Consider the following 17,134-nt stretch of genomic DNA (forward strand, 5'->3'; position numbering starts at 1 on the left):
TCCCTTTTTTTTTTTCAATTTTTTGTATTTTTTAAAGAAACCCTGAATTTCAGGAGTTTCTGGGGAGTGCGACCAAGGCAGGAGTGTCCCTGTGGGAGCCTTCTCTGTGCAGGGAGCTGACGTGCCGCTGCTGCCCCGCTCCCTCAGCTAGACCGTCCAGCCTAATACATATTCATTTATCTCTTAGATAACAAAGGCTTCCCACACACGCACACGCGCCGATTTTTAAAGGGATTATTTATTGTGTTATTTTATATTAATTTTTCCCCTGAGGACTTTAAAAAGACAGCCCTTATTCCTCCCTCCTCCCGTCAAACCCGAAAAATACTCCTCCCAAACATCTCCGTTGCAGGGAGCCCTGACCTGCATCCAGGGTGGGACTAGTACGGCTACTTTTCACTTTGTTTCCCTGTTTTCTTTACTATTTTTATATATATATGTATTTGGGGGGGGGAGGTCTTTCTAAGTCGGCTCAAGCAGCGGCAGGAGGCGGCTGGTTACCGAACAGCACCCGCGGTGCAATCAATCATCTTTAAGCCGATAAAAAAAAAAGAACAAACCCAAAAGCTTCGGGTTTATTTAATAATAAAAATAAATATGTAAATAAATAGCAAAATCGCGGGGGGGGGGGGAGGAGAGAAAAAGGAAGAGGGGGGGTTGAAGGAGCGGCGCGCGCATTGTCGGGTAATGGCTGTTTGTAGCAACGAGGTATTTAGCGCCGGAGGGTGAAGGGGGGTGGAGACCAGGGTGGGGTGTCCCAGGAGCTTCGGCCGCCGCAAGTCCCTGGCACGGAGAGCTCCTGGCACCGGCTCCTCCCCCCCCCCCCCCTTTCCACCCCTCCCACAGCTCATTCTCCGACTCGCTCCCTTGCCCCGAGGGCGGGCCCCGAGCTCAGGTGCCCGCGGCTGCGGGCGCAGGGCAAGGCCGAGTACCCCCCTTTCTCCTTCAACCCCGCCATCACTGAGGAGGAGAAGGAAGGAGGAGCGGGGGGGAGACATATACGACCCGCGTTCCCGCGCTCGCATGGTTACCTCAGGAGGTGCCGCGCGGCCCGCGCGCGGGGCGGCCGTTGGGGAGCCCGCCGGCGGGGCCGTGTCTCGCTGAGCGGGACACGGCCCCGCCGGCGGGCTCCCCAATGGCCGCCCGCGCGCCGGTACCTCAGCGGCCCGCAGCCACTGACCTGGTTCTCCGCGCTTCTGCCGCCCCTCGTCGGGCGGAGGGTTGGGCCCGCGGGGTGCGTGTGTGTCGGGGGGTAGAAGGCTTTAGGCGACCGCTTGTCCCGGCGTGACAAGGGGCGGTGGCTCGGTGCGTCGGCCCCCGGCTGGCCGCGAGTCGCGGTGGAGGCGCCGGAGCGGGTCCTGTCACATGATGCGGTTCCTGGAAAGTTCCTGGAAAGCAGCCTTTGTATGTAGCCATCCCGGGAGGGGGGGGGAGCGGCGGGGGCAGGATGCCCTCGCCTCGCAATCAAAGGCGAACAGACCGCCCGCGCCGGGGAGAGGGGGGGAGCCGAGGGTGTTGTTTCCCCAGGAGCACCATCCTCCTCCTCCAGCAGACTGTCTGCCCCGGCACAGCCTCGACGCTTCTCCTCGGCGGCGGGTGCCGCGCTCCCCGCGGCCCCTCAGCGCCGCCGGCAGCGGCAACAACCTGAGCACCCCACCTCCAGGAGGAGGCAGCGGCCGCCCCAACCCCGTCCGGCCGAGCCCGGGTGAGTCCCGCCGTCCTTCTCCCGCCTTGCGCTCGGTGCTCTGCCGCTCCTCGAGAGCAGGGAGCCTGCCGCCCTCCTCCAGGCACGGAGCTGCAGGCAGGCGGGATGCATGCTCCTCCGGAGCCCGAGGCAAGCTGCTCCGGCGCTCCTCATCCCTGCCGGGGGACACCCCGCCGCAGCTAACCGCTGCGGTCTCGCAAACCCTCCGTTCCCGCCGAGCTCCCGCGGGCGGCGGCACTCGGCGGCTGGGCGCTCCCAGCTCTTCCCCTTCGCAAAGGATCGCGCCCGGGCACCCGCGGCAAGGCTGCTCCCACCTGCGCTCGGGGCTTTGCGGCCGGCGGCCCCGCGCCCGCAGCAGCCCCGGTGACAGGCGCACCTGCGCCCGGACCCCGGGCCGGCGGTGGGAGGGACGGGGATGGGCTTTGCCGCGCGCGTGCCTGCCTGTATTGCGATAGAAACCCGGCAGAGCGACCTGTCAGCTGCCCCTGAACTTTAATTCGGAAGTTGCTGAGCTCCGCCGCGGAAACTTGTGACGGGAGGAGCCACCTCGGCATAACCCCTCACCTGGCGGCGGCTGCTGCGCTCCGCGGGGCAGAGACTCTGCCCGGTCCGCAGGCACCGCCAGGGGCCCGGCCTTCCTCGAGAGCCCCCTCTCCCCCCCGGCCAAGCCGGCGGGGCTCCCCTCGCTGCCGCTGCCCGGCTTCGTGTCGCTCCCGGCGTGACGGTGGGAGAGCCAGAGGCTCTTTTCGCCCTCCCTTCCCCCCGCTCGCTTCAGCCCAGCGGAAAGATAAAATTTTTTTGTAATATCAGCAACATTTAATGGAACGGAAAAAGCATGTTTCCTGCCCCGCGCTATATGTATATATCGCGTCCTCCACCGCGCTGCCCCTTCCCGTACCCGAGCGGCCAGCGATCCCCGGCGCTGCCCGCGCACCACCCCACAGCCCTTCGGGCGCCCCGCTGTCCGGGAGGGATTCGCTCCCGCCCCGGCAACACGGCCCGCGCCGCGCTCCCGTTCCTAGAGGTACGGCTTCGCGTGTGACCTTAGTGAAAGGCGGACCGATCTGTTCCTGCGCGTCGCAGCGTGCAAGCCGGGCAGCGCCGGGTCTGGGACCTGCCCCGCTCCCCGTTACTCCCCCCGCCCCAATCCCGCTCATATCTTTACGTGCCCAGCTGTCACCCACGACCTCCTCCCTCTCCAAACGCCCTCCCCCCCAGCGCTGCCGCCCGGCCTCGCCTACCCCGGCTGAGGGAGCGGCGCATCAGCGGGTTTGCCCTTGCTATAGAGCGAGACCACCTTCGCGGGCCGCCGCCTCGTCCACGGCGGAGGGGAGCCGGGGACAGGCTGGGCGTCAGGGGGGAGGAGATGTCCCTCCCCCGCTCCGCCGGGAGGTGATCTCTCTCGCCTCGGGTCCCTCCTCTGGATGCTGGGAAGTTCCGAAGCGGGAGCGCCAGAAACGCACGGGCTGCGTCGGAAGCGCCTCTCGCGGGGCTCGCCGCTAACCACGCTGTCTCCGCTCGCAGGCGGCGTCCGGGCCGGGGGCCGGGGCCATGCACCCGGCGCGGCGTTGAGCACCGCGGCGGCGGCGAAGCGGAGCCCTTTCCCTGCAGGCAGCCCCCGACCTGCGTGCGAGCGGGGCCGCGCCCGCCGCCGCCGCACCCCATGACCCTGCGCTCCGCCGAGTCCCTGGAGAGCACGGAGGGCTCCCGGGCGCGCTGGGGACACCCCGGGACGGCGGCGCCTTTTGCCGAGGAGTTCTGTGAGGCGGCGCAGTTGGCCGCCGCTATGGAGGAGCTGCGGCGGGCAGGTAAGCCCGGGCGGCCGGCTGGGGAGAGGGGAGCGCCCCGGGCTGCGGCGCTCGCCGGGGTTCCCGGCTCGCTGCCGCCCGCCGCGCCGCGGACCCGGGGGAGGCGGAGCGGGGCGGCGGGTAGCCCCGCTGGGCCGAGAGGGGAAGCGGGCGGTGGGGCGACGCTTGCCGGCACCGCCCCGAGCTGCGGGGTCGCGGCACCGCGGCGGCGAGGGGCGGCGGCGGCGGCTCCGACCTTCCGCGGGCTGCGGCGGCCGAAGCGAAAGCGCCGGCAGCGCCGCGCCCCGGCGGCAGCCCGGGATCGCCGGCCGGGCGAGGGCCGGGCGCTGCCGCCGGCCGGGGCGGCCACGGCGTGCAGGGCGGGCGGCGGTGCCGTCGCATCCCCTCGGCCCCGCGTACCTGTGCTCTGCTCGCCGGCGTGGCGGCGGCTTGCCCGGCGCCGCACGACGCGGGACTTGGCCGCGGGCGGACGGAAGGGCTTTTTGGTCTTCATCGCCTCCCCTGCTCCCTGCTAGGACCGCAGCTGCACCGCCGAAGTTGTTTTCTCAGCTCTGCTTCCGATTGCTAGACAAAGCGCATTTCAACAACAGACTACCTAGAGTTTCCAAAACTGGCTTTCTGCGGGCTGCCAGCGTGTGCCGTGCGGACGCCGCGCTCGCCCCGGCGTGTGCGCAGCGGGGAGCCGCGGGACGCGTCTCTGCTACCTTACGGGCAGCCCGTGGTGTCGGCAGCTTCGGCGTTAGCCTCGCAGGAAGCTCTAGGAAAGTTTGTGCGTGTGTATGCATAGATAGGAAAATGAACAGTGACCTGGAAGGCTCTGTCAAACCGAGACGCACTGTGAAGCAAATGAGTTTAAATAGCAAATAAAAATGTAGAATGCCTGCAGGACTTTAGCTTTCAAACAACAAAGGAAATGGGTTATTACAAGTATATCAGCCAAAGAGCAGCTTTTTAAACAAACAAACACGAATAAACAAAACAAAACCCTTCTATCTCTTCTCTTTTAACAGGATGGTACTGGGGCAACATGACTGTTGCTGAAGCCAAAGAGAGATTACAGGATGCTCCCGAAGGGACCTTCTTGGTTAGGGATAGTTCACATTCAGAGTATCTATTGACTATTTCGGTAAAAACGTCAGCGGGACCGACCAATCTACGTATAGAATATCAAGATGGCAAGTTTAGGCTGGACTCTATCACATGTGTCAGATCCAGACTTAAGCAGTTCAACAGTGTTGTTCATTTGATTGAGTACTATGTTCTTATGTGCAAGAACAGAACAGAGACACCTTCAAATGGAACAGTCCACCTTTACTTGAACAAACCTCTCTATACGTCCACTCCATCTCTGCAACATCGCTGCAGAATAACTATAAACAAATGTACAAATCAGATCTGGGAGCTGCCATTGCCAACAAGACTAAAAGAGTACTTGAAAGAGTACCAATACCAGGTATAAATATATTTTATAAATGCCTGTAATGTAGAGTAACTTTTAAATGCAATTCTTAAAATCAGCCAAAGAACTGAGTAACCAGTTGAACAACTCAGCATGGAATTTACTATCAAAACAGTGGCAGTTCTGGGGGAAAGGTTTTTATTTCAGATGCCACAAAGGGAGACTTTATGTAGAATAATCTCAGCTTGCATCCTTGGGGTTCAACAAGGTGGCATGCTATTCTTGCGAGGAGAGAGAAGCCAGGAATCTGTCCAGATCATGTTGCTTTGTCAATGGCATAACATACTGCACTAATTATCAAATGCTAACCGAAGTAGTGGGACTGGGAGAGACTGCAGAAGTGGTCAAAGACGTATGAGAGTGCATAAGTATCTCAGTTATCTGATTCCATGATTAATTTGGTGCTGGTGTTCGTATAATCCTGAAAGCTTAACTGGATCACACTGCGGTAATCTTGCCAAAGTTATGCAACTAATCAAATCCAGTCAAAAAATTGATCTTGTATTCAGTTTTTAATGAACTATAATTCTCATGCTTTTCTGCAAGCAAAGGAGCACTGCAAATAAGCACTTCAAAACATTGTTTTTCAAAGTTCTCTAAAAGCTGACCTTAAGGAGAAATGCCACATCTTTCATAGGAACCCAGTATGTTGTGGATTATACCAGATTGGTATCCCAGAATTTTCAACGTGGTTAACATCTTCCCAGTGGTGATATATCCATCTTATTACTAGTAAGCCTTTTTTGCTTGAGGCTTTAGGACTGTATGCTGCAGACTTGCAGTTACTCAGTTCCAATGTCAAAACATGGATATCAGCAGTTACAGCTGTCTTCTACAGTGTAGAATGTTTTCTTCAGCTCGTTTCCCAAAATGTGGGGAAGTATGTTTGGGGTTTTTTAGGGGGTTGGGCTTTTTTTTTTTTTTCCTAACGCACCATTGTAGTTATCAGACTACTACTCAATAAAGTAAATCAAATTGCACAACAATCTCCCAATCTTTGTATGTATGGATTTGCTACTATTCAGTAAACAGTGATCTTAGGAACCTGTATAATTTCCCAGGTAATACTCAGATAAATGCACATGTATCGGTGAGGAGGAATATCCCTTCTTTGCCTTTATGATGCTGCTCAAAGGAATAGCTGGATTAGGTTGAGGTCAGTGGCTTAGAGGCTGCCTTTTGAATTCCCGTCGTTAGGTATTAGCATAGAACATTGCCTTTTCTGTTACAGCAGTCCTCCAAATTGGAAGAAGGGTCTAAAACCCTCAGTACCTGTTCCTTAGTCTAATTGTAAAGTGTTTAAGAGAAGAAATACCCCAGATGAGAGTAATAGGGGAGCAGTAAAGAGAGAAACAAGGGCATCAATTCATTCTCAGTCAACTTTAACTCTTTCTCTAGCTTACTTTTTAATTAAAGCAGATAGACCTGTGTTTGAGCAAGGAGGATTGTCAAGACTTGCTGTAATGTAGCCCTGCCCAGGCCGAAATAGAAACAACATAAAATAATTGTCTTGTTTTCTTCAAGCCTTAGCCGTTCTGTAGTACTGTCACTATGCTCTGTCCCTTCTCATAAACTCTGGAGCACCAACCAGCTTATTTTGTTGCGTCTAAACTCCCAGCGTTACATGCTTAGCTTTGTCATTAGCATGCTGGCAGAAATGAGTAGGACAGTCATTAAGATAAGGAAGACACTGACAACCTGAGGCAGAAGGGATGGTCCCTTGGTAGGGCAAATACTTGGTATGTTGTTCTCCCTATGGAAAAGGTGGGTTTTCTCCGTCCATGTCTTCAATTCTCTCTCCCCATTTTTGATGTAAGATTTTGTATAGAAATGGGGGGAGTTTTCTCCTGAAAAACAGAACAAAAGCTTTTGTTATGTAAAATTTTTCCCCATGCCCTGCCAAAGTGTAGCAGATTGTTGGAAGTTTTTCACATAGCACAATGACCACCCTCTGGTTGCCATCTCAGAAGAGCTCTTGTATTCCAGGTGTGCATCATAGTTTTTCTGTGCTTGTCACAGTAAATCACAGTTTTTCTGTGCTTGTCATCTATCTTGCTAGGATCTGCCCTCCTGAAGCTGAGGAGCTTTTCCTGTGAGCAGTGCCTGTGAAAGAACCGTATTCCTGGCAACACTTTCATTCTGATGAATCTGTTCTCTTGCAGTCCCTGTCTAGCTCTACCTTGAGATGAGATAGCTGCAGTAGAGAGTAACTTCTGTCATAGTAGGAAATGCTCTGATCTGCTACATTAACTTTCTGCTAGGGGCATTTTTAGCCAAGGTGATGCTTAGCTGCTTGGGGCCTCAGTGGCGAACACATTATACTAAGGTCCTTTAAAATGAGTTCACTCCAGTCTAGCCCCTGGCATGGGGATTTAAAATCATGAACACCAGTGCTGGAACCAGCAGACTGAGAAGATAAGAGCTGTGAGGGTGCAGTGAGGCAGTTGTGTTGTACATACAAGAAATGATTTACGGCTCGTTGCTGGCAGCCTACTGTAAGCAGTGGCAGGCCAGGTGTTCCCCACAGCAGAGCCAAGCTCTGAGGAATGACGTGGGGCAGATGCAGGGCAGCTCGCTGGGCTTTTTGTCGGCAGCTCTCCAAAGCACAAGGGCGAACGGCAGGCTGAGGACAAGGAGTGCTAGTAAAGTGAAAGGTGGCAATTCTTGTTAACAATCCAGAGTAGTTATTGTGATGTGGAATCAAATCGCCAAACGCTGAGCATACGGACTTAGACTTTGTATTGTTTGTGTTGGTTACTGTGAGGAAAAATAGGGGCTGTAGCCAGGGCGTGTTCGAAGCAGTGAACAATATTTTGAACAGACTGGAGGGGGAACTAGTCCTCTTTGTATGAAAGCACAGTTCTTGTCCTCATTAGGATGCCAGCCCTAGGGTTGATGCATTGCACTAGTAAAACTAAACCACGCTATAGCTTGCTGAAAGCTCGGCTTCATTCTAGCGCAGCACAGAGGAATGGCTTGTTCTGGTACAAAAAAATCCAGGGGTAGCACGTGATTAGATTACAGTGGTGCAAAAATCTTGCATGTAGACCTTATGAATTTCCAGGCACTATCTATGTTGTCCAAACATTTTAAAAAGAGTTCCAGTGCTTTTTGGGGTTTTCGGTTTGGTTTTTCCTTTTTTTTTCACTTTATGGATATGGCTTGTTTGCAGCAGTAGCTTTTAAATTGTTGCCCCTTTGGATTCCAAAAATTACTTCTACCTGATATATGTCATCTTGAACTGCTAGTACAGAGTGTTCAGTGAAGCCAGTTTCACAGGTTCAATGCCCGTGAGTCAACCCAAAATCATGATAAGGACTTTAATCCTAAGCCCTTTTTTTTTTTTTTTTTACCCCATGTGTTGGTTTGTTTTTTTCATTTTTGAGTCTTGAGGTTTCAGATTTTCCAGTTTATTCCTGGAATGTTAGTTGCTGAATAACGAAAGGACAACTGAGAGCCCCACGATCCTAAAAGGTGATGCTTGAAAAAAATAATACAAAAACAACTGTGAGATGAATGATGAAAATGGAATTAGTGACTGTGTTTAATTCAGCACTAAAGCTAGCAGAAGCGTGAACTATGGCTCCATTTTAGTTGTATGGGTATTTCCCTGCTGCCTTTTCTGTCACCAGAGACAGAAAAGGGTTCAAGTGCAAGATAGGTGGGTAGACTGGGAATGTAACCAAGCAGCTGCGCCCAGTGCATTAGAAGCAATTTTGGTTTAATCTGATCTCATCAGTATTTTCCTAATTGTGTTTTATGTAACCACATTCTAGATCAACAATATGTAACTATTAGCAAGAAGGAAACTGTTCACTAGAATATGGGGACAGAATCTTAAAACAATACAAATATAATTTGTATTATGTACATTCTGAATGTACTCCTCACTGAAAACTGTGGAGCTTTCGAGTCTGAGACTCTTAAGCAAACAGTCTACATACGATAGGAAGGACAGGGCTCTGTAGCTGCATGAATTTCTGTACCGTGTCCTAGCAAAGTGTTCCTGCAGGTAAACTACCTTGTTGATGATCGTAGGAAAACTTCATTTACTTACATGTTCTATCAAGAGCTTCTTCTTGTATTCCTGATAAAATTCCTATGGATTTTTCCTTTGTCTATAAGCTTAAGATCTAGCGGAAAGTAAGTTGAGTGGTGTCAGGGCTTGTTCTTCTTAAGCCAAAACACATGATGGAAATGTGAAAAGATACCTTTAGACGTGGGTGTCATGTCTAATAGTAATTTAAAATAGAGTAAAATAAAATTTCTGCTGACTTTGCTGTCATTAAAAAAAATCTAAGTATCATATTGACTGCTAGAGGAAATGATGGCTCGAGGGATTCTAGAAGTTGTATTACTGATTCTCAACAAGAAACTGTTCTCTTGAGAGAAGATTTAAAAAAAAAAACAAAACCAAAAAAACCCACAACCAAAACATCTATAGAAACAAAGGAAATTTTTAGTACATAAACCCTAAAATTTCCAAATAGAATAACTAGAAATTACTTGGAAGGTCTGAGCTGGTTGGTGCTGTATACACAAAGGAAGTGGGGATGACAAGCTACTTTGGTATCTCAGCCTAGCTCCTGAAAACCACTTCTTTATTAGTGTTCACTTCAGCAGGTCTCAGTATTTTGCTAAGCCCTTACCATGACTGAAAATGCCTGGAAATAACATTCCACCGGCACATAACTTCAGCCACCAAGGTCTGAGCTCACTTTACAACAACATGGTGGTTTGCCACAGCATTGCCGAGAGTGGGTAATTTCTACAAGGGGCTGAAGATCAGTGACAGAAACCGGGAGGCAGAGCTGGTGCTGCCAGGGCTGCGAAGGCATCGGTGCTGGCCATTGCTGGTCCTCACCTCCTGTCTTAGACAGAGGGTACGCTACAAGCTAGCTAAAACACAGCTGTCAGGAAACCAGATACGAAGTTATTCTGCTTGCTGAGGAGGGAATTACCTATCTGGCTTTTGGTGTCTGAGAAGGGACTGAAGGGAAAGGCCAGCAGCTCCTGTGAGAGGTGGCACTTCTCACATGGTGTGTCAAATAACTAACCATCAGGACTAGTACGATGCTGAAAGGTGTATTAGTAGAGCTAAGGTAATACCTTTAGGTCCAGGAGAGTAGCTAGTATCAGCACAGTTTAAACCACATATAAACAAAGTCTGATTAGATAACTGAATTTCACGAAGAAAAAAAATAAATGTCTAGCAAAATCAGTCTGTCCTAGTCCCAGGGTTGCCAAGGGGAGGAGGGATGAACTGCGTTTATTGATCAGGTTATCTACAGGGCTTTGAAGTAGCCATTGCCTCTGAGAAAATCCAGGGAAATGTAAAAACATAGCACCATAATTATGGTGTTTAGTCTGCCTGACAAATTGTGGATTTTATTCAACTTCAGTCCTTTCTTAAAAAAGGATTGCACCTGTGTTTTGGTTTGTTTTCTTCCAGAGTTGGAGCCATTAATTCTCCAGGAATCGAAATACCAAAATAATACCATCACTTTCTATGGTACGAAGGAGGAATCAAATGGAGGAGCAAAAGCTGTTTACACTAGCATAAGGAACAAGCTGGCATTTAGCAGGAGAAAGTTCAAACAGATAATACCCAGGGAAAGTTCAGTGCTGAATGCTGCGAAGAACAAAATTTGAAAACAAACTCCAACAATTCAATGTTCCTGCCTTCATTTTTCTTTCACTGGCAGGCAGGGTTTATGTAAGTAAATCCTTTTGTTTTCAGTCAAATTGTTCCATAACTGATGTTTCATAGCTGAGGATTGCAATTTGGTGCAAAGTCAGTTAACAAATAGTAAATGCAGAGGTATGTTACATGTGGAAAAAGATTCAAAGCCCCAAATTCTTCTTTTGACTTTATTGAGGTTATTTGGATCAGGCTTGATAGCAAGAATTATATAAGAAACAGTTAGACTGGTGGTTGCAAGCTGTAAAATCCCTTTTCAAAATGCTTTGTTACAATTTAATTGTACCTCTTTTAAGTTGCAGTCCTGTTCTGCTGAACCTCTGTGCCCACACCCAGTTTGTCCAGGGGGCATCTCCAAATTTGAGGGATTGTTCTGGACACCTGTATGACACGTCACACATTTGCTTTTTTCTTACCTAGCGTGCAGCTTGGCACAGGCTGGAGGGCAGAATAAGTTGTGCATCAACTTACCATTTATGGGGTTCTCAGCTGGTTCATTTTCTCGAAGAGAAATATTAAACAAGACTGAGCCTGTATTAGCTGCAATTTACCCATCTGCAAAGTGGACTTGACATTTTGTAACTTATCAGCGTGGGGTGAAAAGTCACTTATATTTCAATTGACATGACAGGAACTTTAGCTGCAGTGATGGAGTACCTTTGGCTGGCTGCGTTGCTAGGAAGAGAGAAGAAAGTTACGAAAGTGAGATTCTTGTCTGACTAGCTTACAGTGGAAGTGGCACCGCAGCTCCTGCATGAGCTGAAGTGCTTCAGTCTGCAAGGGAAACTGCCTGTGAGAAGGTAACTGTTCTCTGCGAATTCATGTGTTTAACTCCCCTGTAACCAGCCCACTGTAACCACCCATGGGGGCAGGTTTCATTTTGAAAGGGAACAAAATACAGTCAGTGAATTTTTAATTGAAGGTGGGTTCTTTTTTGTTTAAAAACAGGATGTATGAAAAAAGTATAAGCAGTGGCAAATCTCTTGCTAGGCTACCTGTCAAAACTTCCCATCAGCCATGATCAGCTCCTAAAAAGCTTCACCTGAAAGTAAGAACCTTTGAAAACATAGGTACTGTATATATAACCTGTATATATATACATATATATACACATATACATACATATATGTAACTTGTCAAGTTCAAAGCCTGGGAAAGAAACAGAAGATTACAAAAAGCAACAGTTACTCTCCTCCTAAATCAAATCAACCTTCCAGTCTTTTATCTAAAACGCTAGACAACCATTTCATGTGCTGTAATTTGCAACCAAAATAATTTGGTTTTGTGAAAAGGTTTCAGACTTGAATCTTAAATTCCTTTTACTTATCTGTCAATGTTTGATTTTCAGGCTAGTTTGTGAATTTTCTTTGTTTGTTCTCACATCATTAAAATGGTTGCTTTATGTATAAAAAATAGTTTCATAAGTCTGGAATAAATATGTATATGCTTGCAGTATTTCATCTGTCTCCTCAGAGCATCTTTAAGTTAAACTTCAAGAACAAAGACGACTACGTTAGTTCATATATTTAGTGAAAATGGACTAAAAATTCTGAGAAATATTGAGTCACATTTTGTAAATATTAATTGCAGGGGGGTTATTGCAATTCACTGCAGACATTCTTTTTGCTTTTTTTTCTGGAAAGAAGACAAAAGTTTCACATTTGATGCCTGTTCCTTTTCTTGTAACTATTCTGCATTCAACCTTTGGCTACAGATTATTTGCATCAAAGTAAACAGCATTAAGACTTAATTCACTGCAATACTGCTAATAAACACTTGGTTTTATTACTGAAACAAATGTAAATGTATAGACGCTATGCAGTCACTTCACACTCCATGGTTTAAGATGTTTTGAAACTCTCTGTGATGTATTTTACCTCCATGCTGAGCATGCCTTTTAATAAAATCATACTTCTAAAGAACTTCATGACATGTCACCTACATTTTATATTCATTGCTCTCTTCAAACCCCATTTAATTTAAAGCCTTTATTATTTATGTGAATAGAAAGGTACAAAGTATCAGAACAGCCTAAGCAGCAGCCCAGACGCTGCTCCCCTTCAGTGATGCACTTCAGTCCTGCCCACCACCTTTTCCCAGGAGTGATAAGGAAACCCTGTTGGAGGTGCAAATGCCACCTGAAGAGTGACAGCTGCTCCCGTCCAGCAGCCCAGCACCCTCGAACCCTGCCGGCACCCAGAGCAGCACGCCAAAGCTGGGTCTACAGGTCGGGCAAGCTTTCCATACCAAAGCCTTCCCTTCTTGGCATCCACCTGGTTTTCAGAGGCTGGCACAGGAACCTGGGTGTTGGCATTAGGGAGGCCATGCTTGCAAAGGGGAGTGCACCAGGGACCTGGGTGAGGAGGAAGAGGACAGGGAGGAAGGGAAGGGATGATCGCTTGGGATGGCAATGGATGGCAATGCCTTGCAAGACCCTCATCTGGTCTTCAGGCAGCCATTTGGGCCAGCCTGACTTGTATATTAAAGTATTTTCGAGATACATCACATTCAGAAATGTTTTCAGTGCTTTTCTTTCTAAAAATGACAGGCAACCATATAATATACGTTTTGTTTTTTTCTTCTCCATCTTCATTTCAGAGGTTTTGTGAGAGATTTAACCAATTAGATGTGTTTTTAATAAACAAACCTAGAGGCTCATATTTCTTTTCTTTTGTCCTTAAAGTTGGAATGCTGTCCTACAGACAATTGAAAACAGCATAGTCCTAATAGATTAAATCTGCTTGCACTAGTTTTAAAAACACATTTTGGCTCTTGTTATCAGCAGAAACAAATTAGTCTGTAGAAAACAAAGAAAATACATTCATGCTAGGATACAGCTTGACTCTAACTGGCATTAAAGGTCCTCTCAAAAGTTTTGGGGTTTTGGTTGGATTTATTTTAATCTCATTATACTTGTACAGAGTTTCTAAAAAGATTTGGGACTTTTAAGTGAGCTTTAAAACTGTATGGTAAATTTTAAAATATGGTGTTCTGACCCGGAATAACTCACACGTAAAGAGAACAGCATTATCAGAAGAGATGCTGCTTCGCTTGGTTCCCCCAAATTTGGACTTGCTATCCTGAATTCGGTGGTCCTCAAAAGTGTGGCCTGACGACCACCGGTGATTCCCCAGTGCACAGAACCAGAGAGAACAAGGTTTTAAGTCTAAAAGATGATACTGATGTGTGGGACTGAGCGTGGTTCCATTGACCTACAAAGTCTAGGAAATACTTTTTTTCGTCTACATGGTTAGCTTTGAGATTTGAATAGTTAGTGGGGAGCTGAGCTGAACCCAAACTGGCTCAACTATACAAGTATTTCCCTAAAAGTGGAATAGAACTGAACCATCCTTCTGAAATTCTGTTGAATTCAGACCAGAACTGAATTGGAAGAACTTTAGTCAGGTCTGAACCCAAACAGAACCACAATAAAAGGTTTAAGGGCTTCTCTCCTTGGACTTCAAGTATTACCTGTGTGCATCCTTATTCTGTAACTGCAGAGTATCATCGACACCTGGGGTGCGCTGCTAAACATGAACCCAAAACACCAGTACTGCATTTACAGTTTCCACTAGCGAATTTGCAGCACTAGGTACAAACCAGTGGAAGGAAAAGGAAACACCACATTTTCCCTTTAATCAGACTTGGACCTACGCTGCCACCCACCCTCTGCCTTCCCAGGCTTATCAGTTCCCTTACACTGCTTTCCTTCTTTTATTTAGACTGTAAGCAAATTGTGACTAAACACAGGCTGCATGACTGCTACCATTTACTCCAGTGGGAACCGGAGCCGCTCTGTCCATAGCCATACGTTTTGCTAACTTTCCGAGATATTCTTGGACAGCATAACATAAATAATCCTAATTGCCTCACCTGGCAAAAAAAGGTATAGTAAATGCAAGTGATGTAACTGCTTGTCTTCATTTTCTATTTTAAAATGTAGGCACATCATCTGCAATTAAATACAGCTGCTGGGAGTACAATGATGTGATATTTTTAAGTCTCCAAGTCTGGTCATTCCAATTCCAGATATAATACAGTTGCCTAGATTGTGACTGAAAAAGAAAAAAGGAAAAAAAGCTGGCAACCAGCAACAGAGGAAGCGCAGAAAGGAAACTCCCTGCAGCTGCACAGCGCTGCGCTGAGCAATGATCATATAGGCGGTCTGTGGTGCGCTCTGCTCCCCGGTGCCTGTTTGCGTTGTTTACAAATGTACTTTCTCACAAGGGGTACTACAAAACTATCCACGACGTGACAGCGTAAAACCGCCTCAGCTGTGCTCTGGCTACAACAGCAGCATGCTTCATGTCTTAGAGTTACCGATGATGAGTTACTTGTGTGGTTTCCAGTGCTGTCAAGGTCATAGTAAATATGCTAAGGCATCACTCTGGAACAACCCATAGGAGTATTTAATTTTATGTCTATGTTCCTAGAAGGCTAACGTGTGTGCCTGAGGGAAAAAAAAGAACACATTTACCTTGGTTTAACAGATGTATTAGAATATTCTTTATCAATTATTCAAAAGCAATTTAAACCCCTTGTATCAAATTTACTGCCTGGAAATAATCCTAGATAAAAGCATTATGTCAATTAAACCAAAATATTGCTTTAAAATTGCCAAATAAGTAGCATTTCTGCAGAAGCCGGCCACATAATAAATGTTTGGGGTGTTTTTTTTTCGACATTTCTTAAATCCAGTGAGCAAGCTTTGCTTTTAAGACTGTAATTTACATCCTGTGCCCACATAAATTCTCAACTCTGCTGTCAGCCACAGGAAAATCAAAGGAAAACGATCTAAGCTGCCTGAGAATGACTAAGTGTGTGTCTTCATGCAAAATCTTGTAGATAAATACCACGTTAAGCATATGGAGTATGTGAGCTCTACCAGAGATACTTTCAGTTAACATTTTTCCATGGCAAATACCTCCCGCATATGGTATCTAGAGAAGGCATTTAAAGGTCTCCATAACTAACCTCCAGATACCCTTAAATCTTCCCAAATCTGTACGATTAGTCTGAAGTGACTGTACAAATGGGATTCACACGGTGGCAACATTTCTAGCAGCAACTGCAGCAACCACCTTTCCGGCTTTTCCAGAGGGGAGGCATTAGCAAGCGGAGCAGACCGCAGCCCGCTTGCTGGTGCTGCCTGCAGCTCCCAAGTAGCGTGTTCCAACATTGCAGGACCCTGGGGTTTGATTTGCCCTTTTATTGTTACGGACAGGAAAGGAAAGGGCTGACACTGCTCAAGCTCATGCATGTGCCACCTGACAGCTGTGTGAAGATCGAGCAAAGTTTTTCGATGATACGTGATAGGAAATGACTCTGCCTCTCTGTTACAGCTCAATGAATCACAGCTTTCTCTCCTCTACCGCGCTTTGGGTTCAAGTATTCATATAAAATGATGCGAAAAAGATGTTTTTGTATTCAATAGCAGATGGATAAACTTATGACAATGTGCACTCATGCCTACAGCACTGCGGTAGGTGCAGGCTGGACCTTACTTTACTACACAGTTTTCATCTATGAAAGTTTCTTCATTTTTAGGCAGTTCAGATTAAAGTAATGGAGCTAAACACATATAGTATTCTTTATCACATTGCTCTGTGTGTGATATGATGGTACCAGCACCTGTGTGAAGTTTGGTTTAGCATACACATGCAGTTAAGAAGCGATGTCCCTACAGAGTAACGAAACCAGCAGCTTCTAATGTCACGGAAACTCAGGGGTTTAGTAATTTCTAATTTAATTTTCGATACACTCGCTAAACAAACAACACCCAGCAACCCCCTCCCAGATGCTGAGGGCACCGCAGCTCCTCCGAACCCCTGCAAAGGAGACACACACACACCCCCCCCGGCGCCGGCAGCGACCCGAGAAGGGACCCGCCGCGGGGCCTCTCCCGCTCCGCCCGCACTCGAGCTCGCGCAGGGCCGGCTGCGTGCCGGCGGACAGCGCTGCCTGCGGGCCGCTCCCTGCTCCGGACCGCTCCCTGCTCCGGACAGCCGCTCCGCGCTGCCACCGCAGCCCCCGGACCCCAGTGCGCAGCCCCGCAGCCCTCCCCGCCGCACGCCTCCCGCCCAAGGCCCACCTTCCCGGCCGGGAGGCGGCGGAGACGCGGCCCCGCGTCCCTGCCCCGCTGCCCACAGCTGACATGGCGGCCGCGGCGTCCCCCCTCCCCGCCCCGTCCTCAGCAGGGCCGACAGCGGCGGCCCTTCCTCGGCCAGCCCGCAGCAGGGCGGCGGCGGCGGCGGCTTCCGGCAAAGCCCTCTTGCCTTCAACAAAGATGGTGCTCCCCGCGCAGGCTCCGCGGGCGCCGGGGCGCCCTGTGTAGTTCCCCACTTCCCTCTTGTAAGTACAGGCCGAGGGTGCTCTCCCCTCGCAGCGCTCGCCGCCCTAAACGCTCTTTCTCCCGCCCGCTCCGCGGTGTAGTGCTGGCGGCCCCGCTCGGCCCGGCCCCC

At 48.9% G+C, this 17,134-nt stretch overlaps 3 protein-coding genes across 6 annotated transcripts in view; all 3 read left to right on the forward strand.

The window, feature by feature from the left end:
* Positions 1–1,553: 1,553 nt before the first annotated feature.
* SOCS2 (suppressor of cytokine signaling 2) lies at positions 1,554–13,869 on the forward strand. Of its 4 annotated transcripts, XM_030480850.1 has the most exons (4): positions 1,554–1,705; positions 3,230–3,513; positions 4,524–4,966; positions 10,425–12,600. In XM_030480850.1, exons 2-4 carry the CDS (start codon positions 3,369–3,371, stop codon positions 10,437–10,439), a joined length of 603 nt encoding a protein of 200 aa, XP_030336710.1. In that variant the 5' UTR covers positions 1,554–1,705; positions 3,230–3,368; the 3' UTR covers positions 10,440–12,600. The 4 variants fall into 4 exon arrangements, with proteins under 4 accessions (XP_030336710.1, XP_030336714.1, XP_030336712.1 ...); XM_030480854.1 differs by lacking the exons at positions 1,554–1,705; positions 10,425–12,600 and adding an exon at positions 12,774–13,869 and having other exon boundaries at positions 2,949–3,513; XM_030480852.1 differs by lacking the exon at positions 1,554–1,705 and having other exon boundaries at positions 2,949–3,513; positions 11,622–12,600.
* Positions 13,870–16,470: 2,601 nt separating this feature from the next.
* Positions 16,471–17,007, forward strand: LOC115605302 (translation initiation factor IF-2-like). Its single transcript, XM_030479569.1, has one exon. The coding sequence runs from the start codon at positions 16,471–16,473 to the stop codon at positions 17,005–17,007; it is 537 nt and encodes a 178-aa protein (XP_030335429.1).
* The window catches only part of CRADD (CASP2 and RIPK1 domain containing adaptor with death domain), an 81,114-nt gene continuing 80,672 nt past the window's right edge, over positions 16,693–17,134 (forward strand). Inside the window, exon 1 of the mRNA XM_030480855.1 lies at positions 16,693–17,024. The gene's annotated coding sequence lies outside the window, so the exon portion shown is untranslated. The remainder of the gene's footprint in view (positions 17,025–17,134) is intronic.

The sequence above is a fragment of the Strigops habroptila genome, chromosome 3 (assembly GCF_004027225.2).
Source record: "Strigops habroptila isolate Jane chromosome 3, bStrHab1.2.pri, whole genome shotgun sequence".
NCBI lineage: Eukaryota > Metazoa > Chordata > Aves > Psittaciformes > Psittacidae > Strigops > Strigops habroptila.

Coding starts and splice junctions, on each gene's coding strand:
- SOCS2 (XM_030480850.1), top strand. CDS start 3,369: ATGACCCTGCGCTCCGCCGAGTCCCTGGAGAGCACGGAGGGCTCCCGG. Junction 3,514..4,523: donor GGAGGAGCTGCGGCGGGCAG/GTAAGCCCGGGC, acceptor CTCTTTTAACAG/GATGGTACTGGGGCAACATG.
- LOC115605302 (XM_030479569.1), top strand. CDS start 16,471: ATGCTGAGGGCACCGCAGCTCCTCCGAACCCCTGCAAAGGAGACACAC.